Raw genomic sequence first — 19,013 nt, forward strand, 5'->3', positions numbered from 1 at the left:
TAGTGTAGTATTTTTCATTAGTTTCAAGCTGGAGTGAACACCAATTATGTGATTTAACAGTCTTGTTGTTTTGAAAAAAGAAAAGCAAAAAACAATACAAAAAGACATATTGTAAAAAAAAAAAAAAAAAAAAAAAAACCCAAACAATAGAACTCTAAAAAACTAACCTTGCGTTGTGGAATTTTCATGTGCAGATTAATGATCTTTCATTTATAAAAACAGACTATAAAGTAGAAACCAAATCTGGTAATATTAATTAATTATTTGTTTACCAGCACTTTACTGAGGGGCATGCCAATAGTAATTTTATTTTTAATAGGGGGAGGAGTGAGAGATGAAGGGGGTGGGATAGGTTATTCTGTCAAAAAAACAAACAAACAAACAAAAAAAACACACCAGGCTGGGCGCAGTCAATGCCTGTAATCCCAGCACTTTGGGAGGCCTAGGCGGGTGGATCACGAGGTCAGAAGTTCAAGACCAGCCTGGCCAAGATGGTGACCCTGTCTCTACTAAAAATACAAAAATTAGCTGGGTGTGGTGGCGGGTGCCTATAATCCCAGCTACTCGGGAGGCTGAGGCAGAGAATTGCTTGAACCTGGGAGGCGGAGGTTGCAGTGAGCCGAGATTGTACCAATGCACTCCAGCCTGGGTGACAGCTAGACTCTATCTCAAAAAAAAAAAAAAAAGTAAGTTGGTGTAAACTTTACTGCTGTATCAGATCAAACTACTAAATTAGCAATAACTTCTAATGTGGTTTTACAATCCTGATTAAATATCGTGACTGCCAGCAGTCTAACATCTTTTTTTCAGTTCTGTGATAAAGCTGGGATGGGCATAAGTGATCATCTGGTTCCTTAATTATAGGTAAACTGAGGTCGAAAGAAGTGGAAATAATATAACTCACCAATGGCAGATCCATGATGAAAATACTCTGTCCTCATTCTCTTTTGCTAATAGTAATATTGACTGTGATAATTATTAGACTACTAAGTATGGTTAGGCATTTTCTTCTCAAATAAATTGATAGGGACCATGTTGCCAAAGATTGCTATATACCTTGTTCTTTAAACTCCTTTATGATCTATTGGGAATAACTTTCAGATAGGTATAGTAGATGAACCCTGTAAAACTGATATTTTGCATGTCAAAAATTGCAGACTATTGGCAGTTTCGTAAAGTTCAACTTAATTGCTAGTAGACTTTATAATCTTTTTAACGAAGGCAGGAATTCAGGTCAAATGGTTAATCTCCAATGATGAGATTGAACAGTATTATTGTGATAATTCCAACTTCATTTTGGCCTTTCACTTATGCATTATATGATAAATTGATACTGCCGACATGGGGAAGTCTTGAAAGTATTGTAGTACCATGTTCTCCCCACTTATAACTTGAATCACAGTACTGGTGACCACATTTATAAAGTCACATGTTATGTTGATGCATGAAAGTTGGTAAAACACAACATTGTTTTTCTAAACTATGTTATAGTGTTTTATGACATTTTGTTTCTTAGGCCTAGATGTCCACATTTAAGTAAGTTTCAGTTTGCTTCTCTTCATAATATAATAAATCTCCCCCCAAAAGTGTTTGGATTTCCAATATAATTCATGCTGGAATGCTTGACACTTTGAGTGTTAACTGTTTGAGTCTTTAATCATCTGTGTTTGATATTGCAGAGTTTATGTAATCCTCTTAGAAAGAAGCTCTTACTATCACGGAAGTTTAAAATCATGAATATGTATATTTTCTTTCTGCCTGTTCTCTGTTTAGCTATAAACCCTCTCCACTCTTAGCATACCAGTTGAAATCGTAGCAGCTTCAGCCCTTGACTTTCTCCGATGATCAGATAAATCTAGTCTTAAAATCCAAAAGGTGGTGAGAAATGAAATTTCTCCTTGATACCATTGTCATCTTGGGAGGTTATTTTTCTGAGGATGACTTACTCAGGATGAGGAGCTGGCAGACCTAGGATGAGTCAAGGTCCAGCGCATTTGGCTGGCAGGTGTTGATCATTGTGCTTGGGGCCGTGGGTGGGGGTGGGGTGGTGGTAGGAGGGGTTGTCCTGCAGTTTCTGATGTGGGCTCCGTAAGAGCTCAGTGCATCCTGTGGGTACCTCTAATACAAATCCACCTCAGCCAGGGAAACAGAAGCTATTGTGAGATACCTTGATGTCATCTTATATTTATAAATAGGTGATTCATTTTAATATAAAACATCTACTATATAGAATTTTTGATCCAGATTTATTTCTTCTCCTGGTAGGGGGAATAAATCCGGTGATTGATTTTAAAATCACACTAATATGAGTGTTATAGAGGATAAATGATGGTAAAAGATGGTAGTTGAGATTATTGGGAGGAAAGGGGAAAATAGTCTTAAAGTAGGAAGTAAAAGTGTTTGGACAGGGAGCTTAGAATAACTTAAGCAAATTATTTTTGATTTTGCCATATGCTGGTTCCTTTATTGTTCATTCTCACCTTTCCTAATAAGTTGGCTTGTAGGTTCTCAGGGTATTCTTTATTCCCCTGAAATAGGCATTTCACACTCATTAATTTGAATGAGAGAGGAGACTTACACTTCATGCTATTAAAAAAAAAGTTTCCTGTGGGTATTTAGAACTTATGGAGTTGCTTTCTTACGATACAAACATCATTGTTATTTGGAAAATTAAATCTAAAATGTTGGTCTGTATTCTTTTGGATCTGTGATAGCTAAGGTAATAAGCACTGAAATTAACCTTACGTTTTCAGATAACTTCTATACTTATAGGAAAAAACTTCTGTGTTCCTTAAGGCATTTTACATTAATTATATCATCACCTCTCTTTCTTTCCCTTGGTCTTTTAGTACTGAAAAGGAGTCTCTTTTGTGTATGAAAATGACTCAAAGTAGTTATGGGAGGCAAAAGAGTGAGCCAAGAGTGAGCACTTTGGAATCAAAAGGCCCCCTTTGAAACCTGGCTCAGTTACTTAGCTTATTAGGTGACTCACCTTCTTTCAGCCTTTGTTGCTCATCTATTGAATGGAAATAATAGTTTTCAGGGCTAGCGTCTGGTACAACGTCACTACTCCAGCCCAGCATATGTGAGCCATCATCTGGGGAGTAAAAGGTTTGAGATGGAGGAGCTTTATTTGGAATGTCAGAATTGACATCATAGGTCAGTATTGCCCTTCTAAACATTTTTATTTAGAAGCTTTATAAATATTCAGTCTTTACCAAAACATTTTTGGGAATTGCCTTCAAAGCTATTTTACATCTTTCAAGAAGGATTACTCTCATCAGTTTATGATGAGACAAATTCTTCTTGAAACCTGATTTTTTGACACAAGACAGTATTATACTTCATGGCCAGATTAGCTTCAGAATGGCCTGTGGCTGATCCTTATTCATTCTCAAAGGGTAAGGATTTAGTGTCAGTACAGATGTTCAGAGAAATGTGTGTGTTCCATTGCCCTGTAGGTTAGTTCTAAAGAGCTTCAAAACCATTTTCTATGGCAGTAGTGATATTGGCGTTCATGAGTAGTATTCCCATGTACCCAAGTATCTGAAGAGAGGCAATGGATCTTTCATTCTCTCTTTTTTTTAATTGAGACGAAGTTTTGCTCTGTCACCAAGGCTGGAGTGCAGTTGTGCAATCTTGGCTCACTGCACACTGCACCTCCGGGGTTCAAGCTATTCTCCTGCCTCAGCCTCCTGAGTAGCTGGGATTACAGGCATATGCCACTGTGTCTGGCTAATTTTTATATTATTAGTAGAGATGGGGTTTTACCATGTTGGCCAGGCTGGTCTCGAACTCCTGACCTCAAGTAATCCACCTACCTCGGCCTCTCAAAGTGCTGGGATTACAGGTATGAGCTACTGTGCCTCGCCATGTGCATTCTTGTATGTTTAAAAATCTTATAACTTCATAGTTATACATTAAGAGAAGAATTGGTAAATGCTGGGACTAAATTCTTCAAACTGAGTCTCCTTCCAAATGAGAGACAAAAGTCTCTAATACTTCAGAGAAGATGCAAAGGGCAATTAATTATAGCTGTGGCTTAGTTGTAGGCGTGGGTGTGGGAGTTAGTTTCTTTAAGTGGAAGCTTTTCTGAAGATGATCCTACAGTTTATTGCAATTCATGATGAGTAGAAAAAAGAGCACCAAATACTGACATTTGTAATGAGTTTTGCAGCAATTGAATACAAACTTTTGAGACAGTTTCATTCCATTTGATAGTCATTCAACCAACCTTGAGGCAAGCATCATTGTAGTGCCCCTTACCTATCACTTCCCTGTCAGGCCAGGTACAGAATGCAGAATTGCAAATGTTCCACGTGACAGGATGCATGTATGAAAGCAATGAATATCTGCAACTGTTTGCACCTTGAAAATGACTGTATTTGCCTGGGCATGATGGCTCACGCCTGTCATCCCAGCACTTTGGGAGGCCAAGGCAGGCAGATCACTTGAGGTCAGGAGTTCAGGACCAGTCTGGCTAACATGGTGAAACCCGTCTCTACTAAAAATACAAAAATTAGCTAGGCATGGTAGTGCACGCCTGTAATCCCAGCTACTTGGGAGGCTGAGGCAGGAGAATCGCTTGAACCTGCGAGGTAGGGGTTGCAGTGAGTCGAGATCGTGCCGTTGCACTCCAGCCTGGGAGACAGTGACTCCGTCTCAAACAAACAAACAAACAAAAAAGAAAGAAAACAACTGTGTTTATATACATCCTTCTTAGGTACTAGATTGTTATTTGGCATCAAATCCTGCTAGAAAGTGGACATTATGAACTGGATGTTGTGTAATCATGTTTTCTGTCCTTGGAGAAACCTATACCATTCAGTTTTATGTATGAAAATTTCCCAGGGTAAAAATTAATTAAAAAAAAATTACTATTGGAACCCCTCTGAAAGAATAGTAGATAATTTGGGGGTCATTTTATATTTTTGCCATATCTTTTTAAATGACAAATGATATTAAGGAAGGAAAGTAAATTATTAAAAGTTCCTTCTTGATTTTAATTTTCCTTGCTGTCCTTATCCCCATTATGGATATTTGAGTGTTCGATATAACTTTTTCCTTAGAATTATGAGTAAGATCAGAAATGTTCCACCTTCCTTGAATGAGAGGATACTACTCTTTTGAAAGAAATATGATTTTATTTTTAACAGTTTAAAAAGTGTTTAACATTTTAGTCACATTTACTTCTCTTTGATCTTGCTTTCTTGTAAATAATGCTGGTGTGTGGGATCCAAATAAGGGTAATTTAAAAACCAGTTTTACATGCACACATGCAGACAGCCTCTAATTATGCAAATTCATTTAAAAGGATTTTCATTTACAGTAATGAAAAAGCTTTTACTGTTTTGGGAAAGCTTTAGCTTTGGGGGAATTTTAGACATTTAATAACCTGTGACTTGAATGTTCTTGGTAACTAAAGCTTAGTTATTTTCTTATCTGAATTTTTGTTTTGGGAGAAAATTTTAGTTAGAAGTATTTTTTCTGACTCTTTGCTTTTTTACATTTTGTATTGATAGAAACTTTAGCTTCTTCTTTATTCTTGTTCTGCATACTGCTGATAATGGTTTCTGTTTTTTCTCCTTGGGCTTTCATTAGCTTGGCCATTGTGTAAGTACTTTATGAATCAATTAGAATATATTGATACATTTGATTATTTTTTAAGCATTGGAAAGTATATTTTATGTGTATATACTATATAAGTAAGGAGTATGTATAAACAAAGTTAAACATTTAAATGTTACCTATATTTTCTATTTCTATAAATGGAATATTTTTACTGTACTTTACAATGATAGAACATAGAAATTTTCTAACAGAAATTTTATTTCTCAACAAGTAAATCACTATCAGCAAATATGAAATTGTGAAGACTTAACGCATTTACGTTTATCTTCTCAAAAGCCTACTTTCTTCTTGCTCTAAAAATCAAATTGTTTTTTGAGAAGTGTTTGCTTAAATGAGTTCTTGCTTTAGCTTTGACATAGTGTATGTACACATTTACTTCTTCAAGTAGTAAATATCTGTAGTAAATAAACTATTTTTATGTTTTTTTAAACTTCCAATCTATCATAAACCAATACATTTATAAAATATAATACGAATAAAATACAAGAAATATTTAGAAAGACATAGATATGCAAGCCCCCAATTTTTATGATTAGATACAACAGACCTAAAATTTTTACTACTAAGGTTTCTAAAAATTTTTACACTCAATTTCTGTACTTATTCATCTCAAATTTTGAGTAGCAAGGTGCTGGGGAAGATGTACAGGTGTCATGATGAGATAGGCTCGATGGGGCATTTAGGTAAGCTGGAGAGCTCCTGAGAAAACAAGCAGGTGTAGTGAAATGGGCCTGTCAGTCAGTCCTGACAATAGCTTCACACACAGGTTAGAAGCCCTTCAGCTGTGAAGTTGGTTTTGGTTTCCCTGAAGTATGTAGACCAGTCCCTTGGAGAGGTCTGCCTCTGTGTAATACTCTACTTCAGAGCTCACCTTAGAGCAATCTGTCACCTTAAAAAGTAGAAATGGTGAGATGCGGTGGCACATGCCTGTAATTCCAGATACTTGGGAGGCTGAGGTGGGAGGATCGTTTGAACCCAGGAGTTCAAGACAAGCCTGAGCAACACAGTGAGACGCTGTCTCAAAAAAGTAGGAATGGCTGAATGTAAATATCCCAACTGAAATTATCCTGATATCGCATCCAAAATAGGGAAATGAGGATTCTTCTAATTCTTACATCAAAACCTAGACACGTGGAAAATAGCACCTTGTACTGTAAATTTGTTGTCAACATTTTTATAAATTTTAATTTTCCTACATGAGTAAAGGACTTGCCATGTTCCTTGGTTCATAGTAGGTTTCCAAAAAATGATAGTTTGTTTTTCCTCATTAGATAGTAAGTTTACAGAGCAAAAGGGCCACAGCTTAGGAAACTTTGCATCCTTCACAATGCCTTACACAGAGTAGGAACTCAACAAATATTTGCTGAATGGAAAACACAGAGATATTATGACTGCTATAAAGTATGCTTTGGTTTCATAGAAAAAGATGAAAAGTACTGTATTGGGTTTTTCAGGTTGTCTTTCTCTTTTAAATAAAATTGCAAATGAGGTGAGAATAATCATTTGCACTTAGTTTTGCTCTAAAACAATCATGATAATAATATTTTATATTAATGTAACATTTTTCCCTCCATGGCTCGAAGCATTTGTACAAATCATTTTGCAGTCATCTTTAGTTAGCTAATATCTGCCTTATGAGTGAGAACTCACACTCATGTCTTAGAACAGGTAGGGATGGGTCCTTCCTAAAATGTTTGACAATCAAAGTAAGTCTTCATTGTCTCCTTTGGTTGGGTGGAGAGTTTACACCTTGGAATCGGTAACAGTCAAATAAAACAGTAACTTTCTCATGTATAAAATGAATTTATTAAATTTCCAAAAGTCAGAAATGAAGAAATTCTTCTGGGTTGATAATGCACTGCTTTGCTACTATAGTGGCGTGGGTGGTGGTCATCTTGTTTCTCTTTTGTTTTTTTCTAATGTTTTTAGGATTTAATGTGGAATCACATGGCATAGGAAACAGCAGCAATGGCTAGTGATAGGCTCTTTACCCACTGATAATAGCTTCTTTGGAGTTGATAAGCTTTTACTTTTTCTTTGGTACTAAGTTTATTTTAAGACTGACTATCTCTCCTATTTTTAATTTTTTGATTACATCTCCAGTAGAGTGAAGACTTTACTTTGTGTTTGGTTTGTGTTTCTCTAGCTGAGATCAGGAGGTGCTCAAGTATTAGAAGGTTGCATTGCTGAAATACACAACATCACCAGCTTAGACATCTCTGACAATGGTAAGTCAGACATTGAAAAGAAATGAAACTGAAATATTTTTTGAAGCAAGTTAATAAGGGGAAAATAATCTTCTACCCAAATCCAGACAATACCTTAATAAAAAAATTGTTTTTTATTTTTTGACTAATAGGGCTTTTAAATTTAACAATGGGGTATATTTGTAGAATAAATCTGTGCCAGAGTCTTACTAAGTTGATTCTGTGGCCAACTATGCAAAGTCTATGCAGTAAAACAACTCAGTTATAAAAATATCACCAGTACATTGAAAAAGGTCTGAGACCAACTTTTTGCATTCTTGCTGATAATAAAATTGTACTCTTATTTATTCAGAAGCTTATTTCATTAGCTTCATTTCTGCTGATTGTAGTATCATGTTAGTGTGAACCTGTGAAATTTGCATAGACAACTTTAACTCCACTTACCTCACAGTGAACAGTTTGTTGGAATCTTCTCTCACAGAGTGGTGGGGAGAGATGAAACTTTCTGCCATTATTCATTCCCATTTCCTGCTGACTTGGTTTAGTCACTGATTGTATAAGAGATTTAGATAAGTCTTTGTAGAGAATGAGTTTATCCCTGTGAAATAATAGGACATGAAAAGAGAGCAAAGAGTGCCTTTGAAAATAAAAGATTAGAATCCCAGGCCCCTCAGGAAGGTAAAGGAAGTCATCCAACTACGTGTCACCTTTGCTTAATTGTGTTCCAGCTGAAAATTAATTTATACACATGTGTTTTGATGTTCTACTTACTCTGATTCTTTCCAGGTTTAGAATCTGACCTATCTACCTTAATAGTGTGGCTCAGTAAAAACAGATCAATACAACACCTGGCGTTAGGCAAAAATTTTAATAATATGAAATCCAAGTAAGAGTTTTGAATTTTTTTATATGACAATGATGAAAATAACCAGCCTCCTGAAAGCTTTTGATTTGATTCCACTGTCCACATCTCTAAAATCTCTTTAGAAATCTGACACCTGTATTGGACAACTTAGTACAGATGATTCAAGATGAAGAATCAGTGAGTATTATGTTAAACATTTTTTACTAAAATCTTCTGTTTGTTGCCATTCTTACTGATTATTTCTACTGGATTAATGCTGAAATGCTTTCAGATAGTTTTATCAACGTGTACATTTTCCATTACTTTTTAAAAATGGAATAAATACGCTTTAGTAGAGTTGTAGAATGTATTTAAAAACTTACTTTTTTACTTCATTCAACTCACTGTCAATTAAAGGAAGATTGTCACTAATAGATAAAAAGAAGTATAAATTGACTCCTGAGCCTATCTTTTAATTAGCCTTACTACTCCCTAACTTTAGCTAATAAACTAATCTTCAGGCATGAATTTTTACAATCTAGTTGACTTTATGACCTTATATAATGCCGAGAAATATCATATTGCTAATTTGAATTTCATCTAATAATTATGTGGAATTATAGGAGACCAAGGAAGTTTTCTTCCGTCTTTAATTGCTTCTTGAAGTCTAGTAGCACTCTGTATTTTTAATCCCCTTTCGTTGCTCCTGACCAAAATTTAGTTCAGGGTAAAGAAGTTTAATTTCAAATAGTATCTTATTTTGCTGTCCTTGAAAATGGATTAGGAGAAAGAAAAGTTATTTTATGGACAAAATAAGAAGCAGTCTACCATGAATCCATTTGATTTAGAGCTGGTGTGTTACACCTTATACTTTACTGATGCTCTCTAAGATTTTGTCCCTTTCCTCTCAAAGTCCTATTTGGTCACCAGACTCAGCTTTTCCAGTTCCTAAAACTCAGATGAATTTGTATTCCTACTATGAAGAGTCACATTACTCATGTTTTGTAATAGCTACTTTTGTAGGTCATGAGGATGATTTTTATATTAATCATGTGGAGTATGTCACATTTTGAAAAAGTATCATTTTCCCTTCTGAATTCATACCAGGGAAGAGCAAATTCTATTACAGCTGTAAGCTGACTTTTCTGTGAAAGCTAAGAGGCCAGGAGGGATAGACACTGGACACTTCCTCACTTGCCGTTGCCCCCACTTCTTTGACGGGGCTCTGAGCTGGTGGGCAGGAGAAAATTCTGTTCTCTTTCCTCTTCATTGTGGATGTAATTTTCAATCTGTGGGCTAGAAAATGAATCTCATTATTGTTTAATGAATTCAGCACTTCTCCTTACCCTCATTTCCTAATAAACCCCATATTTTGTTGCACTTATGCTGGGTTATTGAAATTAGGGGTATAATTAGAATGTAATTTAGACTTCTCAGAGTTTATGCTGTTTGCTTTACATATTTAATTTGACTTTGCATCACTCTGCCTTGTTTGAGTTTCTGATTTTCCAGTATTGGCCCAGTTTTAACAGATTAGGGAAGCTAATATTACATAATTATACTTAAAATTCACCCCAAAATGTTTTTTTCTTAACACATACTTTAGGAAAATGTATATTTATATGAAAAGTACATAAATTTTATGTTTTGCTCATTATGTGAGGTTCTTCAAACTGTGTCTATAATTCTGGAAGTCTGTTACTTAAAGATGATAGTTAAAATATACCTAAAACCATATCTGTAGATGATAAAGTTTGCTATATAAATGTGAATTCTGTCAAGTCACAAGTTTGAATAGAGTGGCACTCATAATGCTGTACAATGAAAAGCTTTTTATGTTCCTGCCATTGAAAAGTAGATGGCTTTTTCAGAAAGCAATTCTTCTGTTTTTTTCTACTTTTAAATCGGTAATATGCAAAATAATTTGAAATGATTAGGAGATGAGTCTTGTGACGATAAAAATTTTTACCAATACCTGGTACAATTGGGATCATTTATTGTTTTATTTATTTACAAGTTTTACATATTAAAAAATAATCTCTTTACTTTTTACATTCTGACCTGGTGTTTGTAGAGCTTGTTCTTTGACCAGCCTATGGAATACCTTATTCACCCAGTATTATACATTATGTTCAGTTGAAAAACCTACATGCTGGTGGGTTCCAGTGTCACCTTCAGCTATAGACAGTGGTTTTCAGTCTGCTGCACCCAGAGTCATGGGACAGTAACATAGAGGGCCAAGATGACAGGGAGTTTTGTTCTGAAGTATTACATATGAACTCATATTATAACCAGTAGAACAGAATATGTTTCTCCTGGGGGCGCCTGTAGCCAGGAGATAGATTCTCAGATTAAGCATGTTCAGCTATGAAAAAGAAATAGTAAGATTTCAAATAGTAATGTTACACAGAAGTACAATAAATCAAGAAGGGATGACCTTATAAATATGCACGCAATTCAGGCTGTTCTGTTTGCATTAATGACTCTGCCTATTATTTTTAAGTATTAACTGGGGTGTATTAGAATTTGAATATAGTCCTGGAATTGATGCTTGATAGCTCGGAGAGTTGGCAGTTTTCCAGTATTAGGAAGAAGCTATAATATATCATTTTCATAGTAATTGAATCAAGATTATTGAAATAATGAAAGATGTAATTATATCTTTTTATTAAAGCATATTGTGTTTGTTTTTCTTTAAAACAGTAAGTTTCCTGAGCCTGAAGTGTTTTTAGTTGTCATTTCCGCTTACCTGTATGTAGGATGTTAAGAAAATTGAAGAAACTAAGCTAAACCCACTTGAGTCTAAATGTATGCAGACTTTTTGGCCCAGGTTTTAATCGCCTTAGCACTTACCGGGCCATTTAACTTTTATAAATTTGATTCTGATTAATACAACATTACCTTTTGATTTTACCATAAATGTATTAACTTTAAAAGCCATGGTAAATTTGGATGATAAGGACAATAATATGCTTGTTGTCTCTTGGTACCAACCAAATGCATAATGATGCTTTGTTGATATCTGAGTCTTGAAACCATCAACACCCTCATTCTGTCTCCTGTAGCCCTTTGGAAGATGAACCTCTCACAGATGTTGCTTTGGAAGTCAATGCTAAGTGTTTGAGTAGACACAGACAAACCCCAGGCTGTGTGTGGGGGCTGTCGTGTAGACCACCCAGGCACACCTTGAGAGCTTCAATCCCCCAAGCATTGTGGAACCTGGTCATAGATTACCCCAGAAGCTGCTTCTATCACTACTTCCTGTAGTGTTGGGACTGCTTATGCAATAACCATATAATTTGTTTAGTGTGGCTAGGACAATATAGAGGACCCCACGCAACCCAGGAGACATCCACATCTCCCAGGGAAGTCTGAATTCTGACATTTAGAGCTACATTGGTTCAACCTGGTTAACCTGAAATTCTTACCCCCACTTTAATAAGTTATGGCTTAAATCAAGGAATGCAAACTCAAATGCCCACAGGGCTAGGAAGGAAACATAAACTAGTAAAGTGAGCTGGGTGTAAGTAGGAAGCTCTATTAATTTATTGTTACTATTATTATTTTGGTCAGATACCATGCAAGACAAACAAAACCTGCCTTTAGGCTGAGTGGCTTTCAATATCTGGTTTAAATGGATGGAAAATGAGTGGACTTGTTTGGATTCACCATACAGCTTATGGTCAAATAAAAACCTCACACAAGGCCTGGTGCGGTGGTTCACGCCTGTAATCCTAGCACTTTGGGAGACTGAGGCTGGTGGATCACTTGAAGTCAGGAGTTTGAGACCAGCCTGGCCAACATGGTGAAACCCTGTCTCTACTAAAAATACAAAAATTAGCCAGGCATGGTGGTGGGCGCCTGTAATCTCAGCTACTCGGGAGGCTGAGACAGGAGAATCACTTGATTCTGGGAGGCGGAGGTTGCAGTAAGCTGAGATTATGCCACTGCAGCACTCCAGCTTGGGGGGACAGAGCGAGACCTTGTCTCAAAAAAAAAAAAAAAAAAAAAAAAAGCCGCGCAAGTTTGACTTAAAAAAAGAATTGTAGATGTATCTTCTGATTAAAACTTAACAGATAAAGTTAAGGCCGAGTGTGGTGGCTCATGCCTGTAATTCCAGCAATTTAGGATACCAAGGTGAGAGGATCACTTGAGCCTGGGAGTTCAAGACCAGCCTTGGCAACATAGTGAGACCTTGTCTCTACAAAAAATATTTTAAAATGAGCCGAATGTGGTGGTACGCACCTGTAGTTCCAGCTACTCAGGAGGCTGAGGTGGGAGGATGGCTTGAGCCCAAGAGGTCAAGGCTGCAGTGAGTGGTGATTGTACCACTGCACTCCAGCCTGTGCATTCTGCACAGAGCGAGACCCTGTCTCAAAAAAAAAAAAAAAGATAAAATTAAAGGGTGATGATCAAAAAGATCTGAGATAAGCTAATAGGGAGATGTGGTATAAGGTTAGGAGCATGAAATCTGGAACCAGTACATCTGGGTTTGAATCCTAGTTCAGGTGCTTTCTAACAATGTAACCTTGGTTGAGTCACCTAACTTTTCTGTTTGTTGGTTTGGGAAATGGGGATAACAGTAGCATCTAAGCAATGGGTTAGTGGGAAGATTAAGTGAGTTAATATACATAAAAAGCTTAAATGGTGGTTAAACATAGTAATTGTTCAATAATTGTCAGCTATTATTAATCCTGGCTGGTTTTATCTTGTATTTGTCCTCTATTAGTATTTTAAGGTGTCATTTCACCTTGTATAAAAATAAAATGGGTATAAAGGGTGATCATATTAAGCTGAGAAATTTTTATGTTATGTTTTTATTTATTTCATCCTATCCTCTGCTTCACGCTGGCATTTGTCAGCCTGCATGTCTTTCCCTGGCTTCCCTTAAAAGAGAAGTGGTAGGTATTCAGCATTAAAACACAAGTTCTCCATCTTTGACTCCAGCGGTCCATTTTGTGCCAGAACCTTAAGTTTCTATCCACGAGTGTCTTTTAGGTAGTAGTTCTAAAATCAGACACGTGCAGTAGGTCCATCCCCTCTCATTCTCCACGAAATGCGTCGTGGAGAGTGGGTGCTGCTTTGATGAGACTGCTGAGTGCTGTGTGTCATTTGCTCCGCAGCCTCTGCAGTCCTTGTCCCTGGCTGACTCGAAACTCAAGACTGAGGTCACCATCATCATCAATGCCCTGGGAAGCAACACCTCCCTGACCAAAGTGGACATTAGCGGCAACGGAATGGGGGACATGGGAGCGAAGATGCTGGCCAAAGCACTGCAGATCAACACTAAGCTCAGGTAGGCAGATCCCACCCTCCCTGCTCATGAGGAAGGCTTGGAGCAGATTCTGAACAGCAAGCATTGCAGAGCTGCTAAGTCCAAGGGGACCTGGGCTTCCCATGAGGCCATCTTGAGGAGAAGAGGTGACAATGTCAAGATTTCTGTCAGAATAATGAGGAGGCTGTTCCCAAATTTAGAAGTAGTGATTCCTTCGGTCTGTTGTCTTATAGTTCTGTTATAAGGTAGAACCTGACTGAGAACTGCCACAATTTCCTATTTTGCATCAGTGTTGATAGCTGACCAATGTGGGGGTAAAGGCAGTGAGAAGCTAGGAGGGTTTTGTAGGCAACACTAAGTGAGCAGAGCCCATACTTCTCTGTGAGCCCAAGGTCTTAACCCCCTTGCTCATGCCTGCCGATATAAAGACTTAAAAACAAGGGGTACAAAAGGTCTGCTGGTTCAAAACCAGGCTCACACTGGGTGCTAGCTGTTCTCTTTAGCAGTTTTATTCCATGTTTCCTAAGTGTGGCTTTTCTCAAGGACTAGCTCCACTGTCACCTTGTTGCCATCCATCATTCAGAGAGATTGGAGTTGCTACCTAGGTCAGCAGTCTGGTGAATGAAGAGTTAATTCACATTGCTCCTCAAGGGCTCTTTCATGATGTTTTTCTATTCTCCGGCATAAAAGTCTGAGTTTTCTGTCTAAGCTGAAGCCAAAACCCAAAATCTGCAGCAATTTCTTTGAAGGTCAGTATGTGTGTAAAGAAGGTCATCGAGATTAGGAAGGGAAGGCAGTGAAAGTTGTGAGGCCGGGATCATCCAGACAAATAAAAGCTATTTTATGTGTCAGGGTGAACTGACAAATCCTAAATACCTCTGAAGTATACACATTCCGAAGGTAAAGTAATATTTTTCTCCCCAAATAGATTTTGTGTTTAAAAAGCAAACAAACTCCTGTTTATAGTAACTGATGTTTTGCCAGCAGAGTGAGGAAGTTCCTAGGATTACTAATTAAGCCATGTCAGGGAAATAATGAAAACACAAGGAACTATGACAGATTCTCTCTAGTGTTTTAGAAACACTAGTGTTTTACTGTTTGGGGGGAAAAATCTCAGTAGCTGAAATTCTTTATATTGGGCATGGAACTGGTTAGCATCTTTTGTAAATAGCTTCCACCTCAGACATAAATATAAGAATATGATTGGGAGAATATCAGGGAAATATCAGAATTTAGAGTTTTCTGTCTAGTGAAAGTTAGATAACATAATAGTAAGTGAACATATGTGCTATTGCTTTAAGTACAGTTTTTCCATACTACTTGCATGGTAAATGTGTTACGAATATAATATTGGGGGAAATGCTTATCCTTGTTTTGTTAGAAATGAAGATGAACATTATTCCTTGCTCACATAATGCAGCTGTACTGAAATATCTACACACTGCTGTCTATAAGAGGTTTATATTCAATGTGAGAATCATTTTCTCTAAGTGTCTGATCATTTATGTGATTTGATTTTCAAACAGGACCGTAATATGGGACAAGAACAACATCACTGCACAAGGCTTTCAGGATATAGCTGTTGCTATGGAAAAGTAAGTTTGAATTAGGATTTCTTTCTAGGAAAATAAACAAAAACCAATGGTATATATGTTACCTGTGGGGTAATAGAATCAACTGTTTATTGGCGATCAGAAGATCTGGGTCTGAATTTAGCCTACAGCTAACCAGCTATGGGATCTTGGAAGACATTGAATTTCTCCTGGTGGGAGTTTCCTTATGTATGAAATGAGGGCACAGATGCCTGTTCTGCCAAAAACACCACACTGTCGTGAGAATTAAATGAGATCGCGGGAAAGGGGCTGTGTGACACTTGCCTTGTTTCCTTTCCCCTTTGTGGAAATTGTGTAGACTTCACAATCTACACTAGGTCTTGTTCTTTTTCCTATTGTGACACCTTTGAATTGACTGGTGAGAAGAAAGCTGAGGTCCAGAAAATAAAGGTGAAATTGATAAATGGTAAGCCCAGGGCTAAGTTGTCTCATTACTATGAAAGACTTTCTTCATTACTTCAGTAACTAAAGCCTGCAATTATTATTTATTGTTGAATTTACTTTCCCAGTAAACTAAATGAGAAAATAATACTAGACATAGTTGAAAGTAATACTAGGAATGTGGTTCTTTCTGGGCTTTTCGATCCTCATATTGTATTATAAAGGCAGAAGTGAACAAAGCAGATTTATAGCATTAAAAATGAGAGGCTATAAAATATGGGTGAAAAATAAGGGGCGGATAGCATAGAAGCCATTTCCCTGGGAAAGGGGAGGAAATGCTCATTATTTTGTGTTTTTCCAGATTCCTTGTATATGTGAGGCCTCCCAGGAGGGCCTCTCATGCCTGACATGGTGTTGTGGTACAACCCTAGACTAGGAATGAGGAGTCCTTCATTCAGTCTTCAGTTCTGTCACCCACAAGCCTGTGATCTTGATCAAGGCATTTTACCTCTCTGATTAATTCTTTTTTCATGAAATGAGAGGATTAGGATAAATGATCTCTAAGCCCCTTCCATTTCTAAATCCTGTGGCTCTACTTCAGCCAGGAGTTCAAAGTTACTACCATTACAAAATCACAGAGACTCATCTCTCAGCCCCTTCTCTGTGCTGACCCCAGGGCATCACTAAATAGGGGTAAGGCAGCTTAGACTATCAGTTTTGCATTGCCACTGCATGATTACACACCCACCTATGGTTACTCCTATTGCACCACAAAACCCCAAATGGAGACATTTATTTACACTGAGCTGCATCTGGATGCTAACAGCACAGTTGCCACCCTGATGTTGTTGTAGACTGCCAGTGCAGGCTGGTGTTTGGAAGAAGCCAGGAGCATGCACAACCAATACTCAGCATTTCCAGATTGACTGTTGGACTCCCTTGTTCACAGTCGACGATATATGCTCTGCTCCAACATGCCAATTCTTCAAAATCACATTTGGTTTAAATAAACTATGCTGGTCTGTAACATGATAGAAATTGGATGAGGGAAAGAAAAATTGTCAAGGCCGTAAAGAAGACATATCGTCTCTTAGTTTCATTTGGCTGGATTTTCTGAAGGCAAACAAAAACAATTTTGCTAAAACAAAGCTAAGATAAAAATTAAAGCAATAGAAATTACAGCTTTCTCTTTGTCTGATTATTTTACATGAAGCTACTCTATAAGTTGGACTGGGTGAATATTTTTTTCCATTAGCCCATCTAGACTGCTACTATTAACTTGATGGTTTTCTTTATTATTTATTCTTTATTAGTACCTTATTTTGGGAGTTAGTTGCTGATTTATTCTTTTAATAGATGTCGTCTAAATATGCCTGAGAAGCACACGTGAGTGCTGCTGATAGTTTAGAGTCCTAAAACAAGGCAGCTACTGTGCAATTTTAATGTCCCAGTTGCCACCAAGTAGCCCAAGGTGAAATTGAGCTCTTCCTGAGCACCGTGTTGTAGAAATGGACAGGTGCATTTTGGGGTGGAGGACAGAAGTCATCTCTAATACTGGCGTTTGTGGTAGGTGAGCAGGTGTTAATGGTCATCTGAGCACATAGCAGTTTGCAGCAGGGTCAGGATCAAAGGCCAGGGACCAGCTTCAGAGTTCTGTGTGTTTTCCTCACACAAAAATGGCTCACTCCTGCATGTTTGTGTTTAATAGGCCTGCCAATAGCAATGGGATAATATACAGCAATCAACAGTTGCTTCATTTGGTTTCTAGAGCCTGGTGGACATTAGCTCTTGAACTCAAGCTGAAAGGACCTGCAGAGGTCAGAGTGTTTAGCCAGGCAGCAGACCCTTTCCCAGCAGCTTTAAAAGAGATAATCCCATGTATACTGGACATCTTCATTTAATGGAGCCCAGAAACTTAATAGACTATTTTGTGGATGCTAATGGCTTGCTTTGCAAGCAAATGTTTTGTTTTTATTTCTGTTTTTTTCCTTTACCAGTTTGGGGCTGGTTGTCACACATAATCACTGTGGGGACCCAAGTAGAGTCAGATCTATTGGTTACTAAAACCCATGTAGCAAGTTGATGCTGGACTTTCCCTAGGCTTTCCCTCAGTTCATCTTTTCAATCCCAGTGTGAAAATTCTGTCCTTGATGGAATCCAAAACTAAAAACAAAACAACAAAACTGCATTCCTCAAAGTTGTGTCAGTTTTGTAGGTAGTGTGAGTTGATGTGGTTGCCTGTGGTATTTGCACATGTGGTTATTACAAAGGATAATCTGCAATCTAGGGGCCTAAATGGTCTGGTGGTTTGGAATTTTCTAAGCTACTCTTGCAGCTATCCTTTTGGATTTTTAAAAGAAGAGTGCTGAATTAAGGTAATAGGAAGTTATTTTTAAATAAGTATATTATTTTCTCCTTTTTCTAGGAACTACACATTAAGATTTATGCCAATTCCTATGTATGATGCTTCTCAAGCCCTAAAAACAAACCCTGAAAAAACAGAAGACGCTCTGCAAAAGGTATTAAAGAATCAGTAGCTTAATTACAAGAAATTCACATTTGAATTGTGGTTATGTTCCTGAACTTATAAACAATACTTTGTTATTTTACGAAGTTTTTTTTTAATTTTATTTTTTCACATTGTCTTATGTTCTTATGACCACAACTGGGGTAATGCATGACTGGGGGAGGAATAAACTAAGGAACACTAAAGCTTGCCATGCAATTTAAGTGGAATAAAATAACATTCTTACAGCATCAACATGCCAGAGCTTAAGTATAGTTAACTTCCTGATTGGCTGGGGGAGAAATGTGTGGAACTGAGTATCAGTTTGCACAGCTTCCCTCCTCTTCATCCTCAACAGATGGATCCCTCTTTTCTTTTTTCATCAAGAAATTTAGAGTATTCCTGAGCTCTCACTTTACCATCCTCATCTATAAATGTATGTAAATCTACACCCATTCCTGCCTCTGTACTGGCAAACTCAGAGGTACCTTCCACTTCAAAGCCCAGCCATTCCCTGGTGCATTTGACCCCCTTATTCTGCCCTGTGCTGGAAACC

At 37.4% G+C, this 19,013-nt stretch overlaps 1 protein-coding gene across 16 annotated transcripts in view; it reads left to right on the top strand.

Annotated features, from left to right (window-relative positions):
- The window catches only part of CARMIL1 (capping protein regulator and myosin 1 linker 1), a 340,308-nt gene that overhangs the window by 221,806 nt on the left and 99,489 nt on the right, over window positions 1-19,013 (top strand). For all 16 annotated transcript variants that reach the window (XM_003311043.6, XM_530908.8, XM_009450613.5 and 13 more), the window contains 6 exons: window positions 7,778-7,859; window positions 8,625-8,724; window positions 8,826-8,880; window positions 13,806-13,978; window positions 15,484-15,552; window positions 18,377-18,470. In XM_003311043.6, coding sequence (XP_003311091.2) covers window positions 7,778-7,859; window positions 8,625-8,724; window positions 8,826-8,880; window positions 13,806-13,978; window positions 15,484-15,552; window positions 18,377-18,470 — 573 coding nt within the window. The remainder of the gene's footprint in view (window positions 1-7,777; window positions 7,860-8,624; window positions 8,725-8,825; window positions 8,881-13,805; window positions 13,979-15,483; window positions 15,553-18,376; window positions 18,471-19,013) is intronic.

Source organism: Pan troglodytes, chromosome 5, assembly GCF_028858775.2.
Source record: "Pan troglodytes isolate AG18354 chromosome 5, NHGRI_mPanTro3-v2.0_pri, whole genome shotgun sequence".
NCBI lineage: Eukaryota > Metazoa > Chordata > Mammalia > Primates > Hominidae > Pan > Pan troglodytes.